Source organism: Mytilus edulis, chromosome 13 (assembly GCF_963676685.1).
Source record: "Mytilus edulis chromosome 13, xbMytEdul2.2, whole genome shotgun sequence".
NCBI lineage: Eukaryota > Metazoa > Mollusca > Bivalvia > Mytilida > Mytilidae > Mytilus > Mytilus edulis.
The window spans coordinates 3157599-3169358 of record NC_092356.1 but is presented as its reverse complement, the minus strand read 5'-3'; the positions used below and the strand labels follow the sequence as shown (position 1 = coordinate 3169358).

Here is an 11760-nt window from a genome sequence, read left to right as displayed (position 1 = left end):
ACATGAAAACTCTTTGAAATTTCATGTATATCTTATATAATGTTTTTCTTATTTTGTCGTTTTATTTATCTTAAAAAAAAGTTTCTTTTCCAAACCAAAATGATTATAATAAAGGCACTATATGTGCAAGAAAATGTATTCGTTAACGTATTTTAAGCTCACCTGACCTGAAAGGTCAAGTGAGCTTTTCTCATCACTTGGCGTCCGTCGTCCGGCGTCCGTCGTCTGTAAACTTTTACACAAATCTTCTCCTCTGAAACTACTGCACCAAATTTAACCAAACTTGGCCAAAATCATCCTTGGGGGTATCTAGTTTAAAAATGTGTCCGATGACCTGGCCATCAAACCAAGAAGGCCGCCATGGCTAAAAATAGAACACAGGGGTAAAATATTTTGGCTTATATCTTTAAAACCAAAGCATTTAGAGCAAATCTGACATGGGTTAAAAAACTACTGGGCCAAATTTGAACTTACTTGGCCACAATCATAATTGTGGTATATAGTTTTTAAAATGTGTCCGATGACCCCACCTACCAAAACAAAATGGCCGACATGGCTAAAAATTAAAACATAGTGGTAAAATGCAGTTTTTTTGCTTTATATCTTTGAAACTAATAAGTAATTTAGGGCAAATCTTTCAAGATTTAAATGTCCATCAGAATACGATCTATCCCCTCACAAATTTTCAGATGAATCATACAACCCGTTGTTGGGTTGCTGCCCTAAAATTGGGAATTTTAAGGGAATTTTGCAGTTTTTGGTTATTATCTTGAATACTATTATAGATAGAGATAAACTGTAAACAGCAATAATGTTCAGCAAAGTAAGATCTACAAATAAGTCGAAGGACCAAAATTGTCAGAGAACCCCTTAAGGAGTTATTGTCCTTTATAGTCAATATTGAACAACTTTTCGTCATTTTTCTTCATTTTTGTGACTTGTACAAAAAATCTTCTTTTCTAAAACTATGGGCCAATTTAACAAAACTTGGCCACAATCATTACTAGGGTATCTATTTTAAAAAGTGTCTTATGACCCCGCCTACCAACCAAGATGGCCGACATCAGTAAATACAGTAACAGGTGAGCGACACAGGCTCTAGTGTACTTTTATGGTAGGGAATTTATATTTCGGGTTTAAGCTTTATGAAAGCATAGATAGGGAGTTGTACATGTAGTGTGAACACATGTTTAATTTATATCGTGCTACCACTTTTCCCTGTTGGCCGATAGTATCGCCATATAAGACCCTAAAAATGGGACGCCATACCTTAGGAGTTGACCATTTGGTTGTAACATTGGGTCACCGTAGCCATATCGGGGACGCCATACCCTATTTTTTTTTGGTAAACCTGTAACTTGAGCGAGGTCGTCGCTAGCTAATACTGAGAGCTAATACGAAGAAGAGTTGTGAAGATTTAAAAACAGTCTTTTTTTAAATTTCAGCGAGGAATATTCAGACATTCGAGCAGTGCGCATGGTACAACCAGTGTGCACCGAAGGTAGTTTCAAATGGTATAATGTTTATGGAGGAGCTCTCCGTATTAACTTTAAACCATTTTTTCTTCACGTTGGTGATTTCCTGTTGTGTTTCATTTTGTATGCAGAAAATGTAAGAGTTCAGATTTCACAAGAACTTCCAAATAAGTCTACATACAGTGTTAACTTTAAACGACCAGCTGGCTTAAAGCGACTTCTAGCAGTAGACGGCAGAACTAATGAGACATGTATAATGTCCTCTGGTGAAAGCATTCATTTATTTCTAGAACCAGAAAGAACTGTAGAGTCTGTTGGGTTTAGTTTTGTTGACATACAATTCATAATGAAAAGAAAGAAGACATAAAAGCTTATAACCATTATACACAGTGTTCTTCTTTTGTCAAACAACTAGTTCATGTTTTGTCGAGCCTGTGACTTTTGTCGCAGAAAGCTTAGCATAGGGATAGTGATCCGGCTACGGCGGCGACGGCGGCGTTAGCTGACTTCTTAAAAGCTTTATATTCTAGAAGGTTGACAGGAAGACCTGGAAGCTTCATACTTTGTATATAGATGCCTCATGTTACGAACTTTCCGTCAGTCACATTTTCAATGTCATTGACCTCATTTTCATGGTTGATTGACTACTTGAAAAAAAAAAGATTTTTTGTGATGTTAAATTCTCTCTTATTATAAGTAATAAGTAAGGATAACTATATTTTGTAAGTGCGTACATTGAGAGGTCCTCATGACCGTCAGACAGTTTTCACTTGACCTCAACCTCATTGCATGGATCAGTGCACAAGGCTAAGTTTTGGTGGTCAAGTCCATATCTCAAGGACTGTCAGGTGTGCATGTTCAACTGACAGGTGTCATCTGACCTTGACCTCATTTTCATGGTTCGGTTGTCAAAGTTAAGTTTATGAGTTTTTGTCTATTTTTCCAATACTAAATGCAATAGTGCAACTGTATTTGGTGTATCGAAATGTTTTATGATCTATATGTCAGTTGGGCAGATTTAATTTGATCTTGACATCATTTTCACGGTTCATTGATAAGTGTTAAGTATTTGTGTTTTGGTCCGTTTTTCTTAATTTATAAGCAATAGGTCATCTATATATATTTGTTGGAAGGAAGAATTGTGTTACACCCACCAGGGTACATGTGGTAAATAAGGTACGTGTATAACATCTTCCTGTTTTACACCCACCAGGGTACATGTGGTATATAAGGTGTATAACAGCCTCCTGTGTTACATCAACCATGGTTCATGTGGTATATAAGGTGTATAACATCCTTCTGTGTTACATCAACCATGATACATGTGGTATGTAAGGTGTATAACATCCTCCTGTGTTACATCCACCAGGATACATGTGGTATATAAGGTGTATCACATCCTCATGTGTTACACCCACCAGGGTACATGTGGTATATAAGGTGTATAACATCCTCCTGTGTTACATCCCCCAGGATACATGTGGTATATTAGGTGTATAACATCCTCCTGTGTTACATCCACCAGGATACATGTGGTATATTAGGTGTATAAAATCCTCCTGTGTTACATCCACCAGGATACATGTGGTATATAAGGTGTATAACATCCTTCTGTGTTACATCAACCATGATACATGTGGTATATAAGGTGTATAACATCCTCCAGTGTTACATCCACCAGGATACATGTGGTATATAAGGTGTATAACATCCTCCTGTGTTACATCAACCAGGACACATGTAGTATATAAGGTGCATAACATCCTCCTGTGTTACACCCACCAGGGTACATGTGGTATATAAGGTGTATCAAATCCTCATGTGTTACACCCACCAGGGTACATGTGGTAAATAAGGTGTATAACATCTTCCTATGTTACATCAACCAGGACACATGTGGTAAATAAGGTGTATAACATCTTCCTGTGTTACATCAACCATGGTACATGTGGTATATAAGGTGTATAATATTCTCCTGTGTTTCATCAACCAGGACACATGTGGTATATAAGGTGTATAACAGCCTCCTGTGTTACATCAACCAGAGTACATTTGGTATATAAGGTGTATAACATCCTCCTGTGTGACATCAACCAAGGTACATGAGGTATATAAGGTGTATAAAATCTTCCTGTTTTACACCCACCAGGGTACATGTGGTATATAAGGTGTATAACATCCTCCTGTGTGACATCAATCATGGTATATGTGGTATATAAGGTGTATAACATCCTCCTGTGTTACATCAACCAGGTTACATGTGGTATGTAAGGTGTATAACAGCCTCCTGTGTTACATCAACCATGGTACATGTGGTATATACGGTGTATAACATCCTCCTGTGTTACATCAACCATGGTTCATGTAGTATATAAGGTGTATAACATCCTCCTGTGTTACATCAACCATGGTACATGTGGTAAATAAGGTGTATATAAGGTGTATAACATCCTCCTGTGTGACATCAACCAAGGTACATGAGGTATATAAGGTGTATAAAATCTTCCTGTTTTACACCCACCAGGGTACATGTGGTATATAAGGTGTATAACATCCTCCTGTGTGACATCAATCATGGTATATGTGGTATATAAGGTGTATAACATCCTCCTGATAGTATGATACTAAACCCCTAACGGGAGGGATTGTACCTGATATTCATATGATGAAGACATAATCTTTCAATCAGTTTAATTGAGGTCTGGAGCTGGCATGTCAGTTAACTGCTAGTAGTCTGTTGTTATTTATGTATTATTGTCATTTTATTTATTTTCTTTTGTTACATCTTTTGATATCAGACTCGGACTTCTCTTGAACTGAATTTTAATGTGCGTATTGTTATTCTTTTACTTTTCTACATTGGCTAGAGGTATAGGGGGAGGGTTGAGATCTCATAAACATGTTTAACCCCGCCGCAATTTTGCGCCTGTCCCAAGTCAGGAGCCTCTGGCCTTTGTTAGTCTTGTATGATTTTAAATTTTAGTTTCTTGTGTATAATTCGGAGTTTAGTATGACGTCCATTATCACTGTACTATTATGCATATTTTAGGGGCCAGCTGAAGGACACCTACGGGTGCGGGAATTCTCGCTACATTGAAGACCCATTGGTTGCCTTCGGCTGTTGTTTGCTCTATGGTCGGGTGGTTGTCGCTTTGACATATTCACCATTTCCTTTCTCAATTTTATAACATCCTACTGTGTTACACCCACCAGGGTACATGTGGTATATAAGGTGTATCACATCCTCATGTGTTACACCCACCAGGGTACATGTGGTAAATAAGGTGTATAACATCTTCCTGTATTACATCAACAAGGACACATGTGGTAAATAAGGTGTATAACATCTTCCTGTGTGACATCAACCAGGGTACATGTGGTATATAAGGTGTATAACATCCTCCTGTGTTACATCAACCAGGGTACATGTGGTAAGGTGTATAACACCCTCCTGTGTTACATCAACCATGGTACATGTGGTAAATAAGGTGTATAACATCCTACTGTGTGACACCCACCAGGGTACATGTGGTATATAAGGTGTATCACATCCTCATGTGTTACACCCACCACAGTACATGTGGCAAATAAGGTGTATAACATCTTCCTGTGTTACATCAACCAGGGTACATGTTGTAAATAAGGTGTATAACATCCTCCTGTGTTACATCAACCATGGTACATGTGGTATATAAGGTGTATAATATCCTCCTGTGTTACATCAACCAGGACACATGTGGTATATAAGGTGTATAACAGCCTCCTGTGTTATATCAACCATGGTACATTTGGTATATAAGGTGTATAACATCTTCCTGTGTTACATCAACCAGGGTGCAAGTGGTATATAAGGTGTATAACATCCTCCTGTGTGACATCAACCAGGGTATATGTGGTATATAAGGTGTATAACATCCTCCTGTGTTACATCAACCAGGTTACATGTGGTATGTAAGGTGTATAACATCCTCCTGTGTTGCATCCACCAGGATACATGTGGTATATTAGGTGTATAACATCCTCCTGTGTTGCATCCACCAGGATACATGTGGTATATTAGGTGTATAACATCCTCCTGTGTTACATCAACCAGGGTACATGTGGTATATAAGGTGTATAACATCCTCCTGTGTTACATCAACCAGGGTACATGTTGTATGTAAGGTGTATAACATCCTCCTGTGTTACATCCACCAGGGTACATGTTGTAAATAAGGTGTATAACATCCTCCTGTGTTACATCAACCATGGTACATGTGGTATATAAGGTGTATAATATCCTCCTGTGTTACATCAACCAGGACACATGTGGTATATAAGGTGTATAACAGCCTCCTGTGTTATATCAACCATGGTACATTTGGTATATAAGGTGTATAACATCTTCCTGTGTTACATCAACCAGGGTGCAAGTGGTATATAAGGTGTATAACATCCTCCTGTGTGACATCAACCAGGGTATATGTGGTATATAAGGTGTATAACATCCTCCTGTGTTACATCAACCAGGTTACATGTGGTATGTAAGGTGTATAACAGCCTCCTGTGTTACATCAACCATGGCACATGTGGTATATAAGGTGTATAACATCCTCCTGTGTTACATCAACCATGGTTCCTGTGGTATATAAGGTGTATTACATCCTCATGTGTTACATCAACCATGGTACATGTGGTAAATAAGGTGTATAACATCCTCCTGTGTTACATCAACCAGGTTACATGTGGTATGTAAGGTGTATAACAGCCTCCTGTGTTACATCAACCATGGCACATGTGGTATATAAGGTGTATAACATCCTCCTGTGTTACATCAACCATGGTTCATGTGGTATATAAGGTGTATTACATCCTCATGTGTTACATCAACCATGTGGTAAATAAGGTGTATATCATCCTCCTGTGTTACACCCACCAGGGTACATATGGTATATAAGGTGTATCACATCCTCATGTGTTACACCCACCAGAGTACATGTGGTTAATAAGGTGTATAACATCTTCCTGTGTTACATCAACAAGGACACATGTGGTATATAAGGTGTGTAACATCCTCCTGTGTTACATCAACCAGGGTATATGTGGTAAGGTGTATAACATCCTACTGTGTTACATCAACCGTGGCACATATGATATATAAGGTGTATAACATCCTCCTGTGTTATATCAACCATGGAACATGTGGTATATAAGGTGTATAACAGCCTCCTGTGTTACATCAACCAGGGTACATGTGGTAAGGTGTATAACACCCTCCTGTGTTACATCAACCATGGTACATGTGGTAAATAAGGTGTATAACATCCTACTGTGTTACACCCACCAGGGTACATGTGGTATATAAGGTGTATCACATCCTCATGTGTTACACCCACCATAGTACATGTGGCAAATAAGGTGTATAACATCTTCCTGTGTTACATCAACCAGGGTACATGTTGTAAATAAGGTGTATAACATCCTCCTGTGTTACATCAACCATGGTACATGTGGTATATAAGGTGTATAATATTCTCCTGTGTTACATCAACCAGGACACATGTGGTATATAAGGTGTATAACAGCCTCCTGTGTTATATCAACCATGGTACATTTGGTATATAAGGTGTATAACATCTTCCTGTGTGACATCAACCAGGGTGCAAGTGGTATATAAGGTGTATAACATCCTCCTGTGTGACATCAACCAGGGTATATGTGGTATATAAGGTGTATAACATCCTCCTGTGTTACATCAACCAGGTTACATGTGGTATGTAAGGTGTATAACAGCCTCCTGTGTTACATCAACCATGGCACATGTGGTATATAAGGTGTATAACATCCTCCTGTGTTATATCAACCATGGAACATGTGGTATATAAGGTGTATAACAGCCTCCTGTGTTACACCCACCAGGGTACATGTGGTATATAAGGTGTATAACATCCTCAGGTGTTACATCAACCAGGTTACATGTGGTATGTAAGGTGTATAACAGCCTCCTGTGTTACATCAACCATGGTACATGTGATATATAAGGTGTATAACATCCTCCTGTGTTACATCAACCATGGTTCATGTAGTATATAAGGTGTATAACATCCTCCTGTGTTACATCAACCATGGTACATGTGGTAAATAAGGTGTATAACATCCTCCTGTGTTACACCCAACAGGGTACATGTGGTATATAAGGTGTATCACATCCTCATGTGTTACACCCACCAGGGTACATGTGGTAAATAAGGTGTATAACATCTTCCTGTATTACATCAACAAGGACACATGTGGTAAATAAGGTGTATAACATCTTCCTGTGTGACATCAACCAGGGTACATGTGGCATATAAGGTGTATAACATCCTCCTGTGTTACATCAACCAGGGTACATGTGGTAAGGTGTATAACACCCTCCTGTGTTACATCAACCATGGTACATGTGGTAAATAAGGTGTATAACATCCTACTGTGTTACACCCACCAGGGTACATGTGGTATATAAGGTGTATCACATCCTCATGTGTTACACCCACCATAGTACATGTGGCAAATAAGGTGTATAACATCTTCCTGTGTTACATCAACCAGGGTCCATGTTGTAAATAAGGTGTATAACATCCTCCTGTGTTACACCCACCAGGGTACATGTGGTATATAAGGTGTATCACATCCTCATGTGTTACATCAACCATGGCACATGTGGTAAATAAGGTGTATAACATCTTCCTGTGTTACATCAACAAGGACACATGTGGTATATAAGGTGTGTAGCATCCTCCTGTGTTACATCAACCAGGGTACATGTGGTAAGGTGTATAACATCCTCCTGTGTTACATCAACCGTGGCACATATGATATATAAGGTGTATAAAATCCTCCTGTGTTATATCAACCATGGTACATGTGGTATATAAGGTGTATAACAGCCTCCTGTGTTACACCCACCAGGGTACATGTGGTATATAAGGTGTATAACATCCTCCTGTGCGAAATCAACCAGGGTACATTTGGTATATAAGGTGTATAACATCCTCCTGTGTTACATCAACCATGGTACATGTGGTATATAAGGTGTATAACATCCTCAGGTGTTACATCAACCATGGTACATGTGGTATATAAGGTGTATAACATCCTCCTGTGTTACATCAACCATGGTTCCTGTGGTATATAAGGTGTATTACATCCTCATGTGTTACATCAACCATGGTACATGTGGTAAATAAGGTGTATAACATCCTCCTGTGTTACACCCACCAGGGTACATGTGGTATATAAGGTGTATCACATCCTCATGTGCTACACCCACCAAGGTACATGTGGTTAATAAGGTGTATGACATCTTCCTGTGTTACATCAACAAGGACACATGTGGTATATAAGGTGTGTAACATCCTCCTGTGTTACATCAACCAGGGTACATGTGGTAAGGTGTATAACATCCTCCTGTGTTACATCAACCGTGGCACATATGATATATAAGGTGTATAACATCCTCCTGTGTGACATCAACCAAGGTACATGTGGTATATAAGGTGTATAACATCTTGCTGTTTTACACCCACCAGGGTACATGTGGTATATAAGGTGTAAAACATCCTCCTGTGTGACATCAATCATGGTATATGTGGTATATAAGGTGTATAACATCCTCCTGTGTTACATCAACCAGGTTACATGTGGTATGTAAGGTGTATAACAGCCTCCTGTGTTACATCAACCATGGTACATGTGGTATATACGGTGTATAACATCCTCCTGTGTTACATCAACCATGGTTCATGTAGTATATAAGGTGTATAACATCCTCCTGTGTTACATCAACCATGGTACATGTGGTAAATAAGGTGTATAACATCCTCCTGTGTTACACCCACCAGGGTACATGTGGTATATAAGGTGTATCACATCCTCATGTGTTACACCCACCAGGGTACATGTGGTAAATAAGGTGTATAACATCTTCCTGTATTACATCAACAAGGACACATGTTGTAAATAAGGTGTATAACATCTTCCTGTGTGACATCAACCAGGGTACATGTGGTATATAAGGTGTATAACATCCTCCTGTGTTACATCAACCAGGGTACATGTGGTAAGGTGTATAACACCCTCCTGTGTTACATCAACCATGGTACATGTGGTAAATAAGGTGTATAACATCCTACTGTGTTACACCCACCAGGGTACATGTGGTAGATAAGGTGTATCACATCCTCATGTGTTACACCCACCATAGTACATGTGGCAAATAAGGTGTATAACATCTTCCTGTGTTACATCAACCAGGGTACATGTTGTAAATAAGGTGTATAACATCCTCCTGTGTTACATCAACCATGGTACATGTGGTATATAAGGTGTATAATATTCTCCTGTGTTACATCAACCAGGACACATGTGGTATATAAGGTGTATAACAGCCTCCTGTGTTATATCAACCATGGTACATTTGGTATATAAGGTGTATAACATCTTCCTGTGTGACATCAACCAGGGTGCAAGTGGTATATAAGGTGTATAACATCCTCCTGTGTGACATCAACCAGGGTGCAAGTGGTATATAAGGTGTATAACATCCTCCTGTGTGACATCAACCAGGGTATATGTGGTATATAAGGTGTATAACATCCTCCTGTGCGACATCAACCAGGGTACATTTGGTATATAAGGTGTATAACATCGTCCTGTGTTACATCAACCATGGTACATGTGGTATATAAGGTGTATAACATCCTCAGGTGTTACATCAACCATGGTACATGTGGTATATAAGGTGTATAACATCCGCAGGTGTTACATCAACCATGGTACATGTGGTATATAAGGTAAGTATTTCACGTTTTATCAGGACACGAAAACAAATTTACAACAAATACAATAGGTATAGATCTACATGAGGCATCATACTTCGTTAATCCTTTCTGAATTCAAACATCACAAACAGTCAAAAGGTCGACCCGCTCTAGCAATGGATTGACTGTTCAAGGAGAGGCAATGGAAATTATCACATACAAAAATCGAATCTATCGCATGCAGCCATATGCAAATTTCCATCTTCGTATATAGCAGGCTTGGTGACCGTTACGCATAGATTAGAGTCATGGTTGCTTTAGGGAGACGAGAAGGGAGTCTACATGCATACAAACGCCATGCAGTGGACAAAAACCGCTGCTCAAACAAAGTTCATTATAAAAAAGAAGATGTGGTATGATTGCTAATGAGACAACTCTCCACAACAGACCAGATGACTGGAAATTAACAACTATATTAAATATTACTTATTTTTATCAAAATAATAAATTTATAAAAATTGTTTAAGTTATTCTGTTATTCCATAGTTTACATGTATTACATCTTTCACATTGTTATGTGTTTATTATGCTAATAATTAGTACACAACTGAATATCATTTGTCTTTATTTTAATCATATATAAGTTACTAGTAGTTTTTGATTTATTGATAGAAGAAACATGCTGAAAAGTAATAAACAGAAGCCATGATATTTTGAATGAACATTCAAAATTATTGTCGCATGTTAGGTCTCGAGGTCTATTGATTATTTAATATTTCACGGAAATGTGTTTTTTTTTTTATGTTTTAATAAATTTCCAAATATAGGCAACCAATGTTCAATAGTCATAATTCGATAAAAAGGAAACAAATCAAGGCTGCATACAAAAACTGTTAGGGTATTTTAAAGTTTCTCAACATAACAGTTTTATTTCTGAGTTTCCTCCTTCCAAAGTCATTAACCATAGACATGGAATAACTTTTATAGTTCGGTAATTAGGTTTCATGATGTTCTACTATCCAGCCAAAGACACAAGGATATGAATATAACAGTATAGCCTTTATCATGAAAAAACTCTTTGATTGTATTTAAAGCAACAGTAGTATACCGCTGTTCAATAGTCATAAATCTAATCAAACAATAAACAAATTCGGGTAACAAACCAAAACCGAATAATCAATTATAAGAGGAAAACAACATCAAAAGCACTGAACTACAACGAAAACAAACATACATAGAAGCTGTATAGTAAGGAATAACATTTAGCCTCAGAAACAGTTCAAAGAGATTATTCAAAAGCAGAGACCAAGTTTAGTGTAAATAATGAATAAGATTCTAGCATATCAAATCACACAAAATATCAGAACCCTACACTTGAATGAACTCATGGGTTGAAATAGCTGAAAATAGCTTATAATTATTATTTTTAGGCCGATGTGGGAAGGTTTCCTGGACATTTACTCTAATCCATATGGATCTTAAGGCTGCACTAATGGGTTGAAATA

The 11760-nt window shown here is 38.1% G+C and overlaps 1 protein-coding gene across 1 annotated transcript; it reads left to right on the top strand.

The window, feature by feature from the left end:
* The first annotated feature begins 1053 nt into the window (after positions 1-1053).
* On the top strand, positions 1054-1842 carry LOC139501942 (uncharacterized). The gene is made up of 2 exons (XM_071291246.1): positions 1054-1082; positions 1446-1842. The coding sequence occupies exons 1-2, from the start codon at positions 1054-1056 to the stop codon at positions 1840-1842; spliced, it is 426 nt and encodes a 141-aa protein (XP_071147347.1).
* Positions 1843-11760: the final 9918 nt, after the last annotated feature.

Coding starts and splice junctions, on each gene's coding strand:
- LOC139501942 (XM_071291246.1), top strand. CDS start 1,054: ATGGCCGACATCAGTAAATACAGTAACAG. Junction 1,083..1,445: donor ATCAGTAAATACAGTAACAG/GTGAGCGACACA, acceptor TTTAAATTTCAG/CGAGGAATATTCAGACATTC.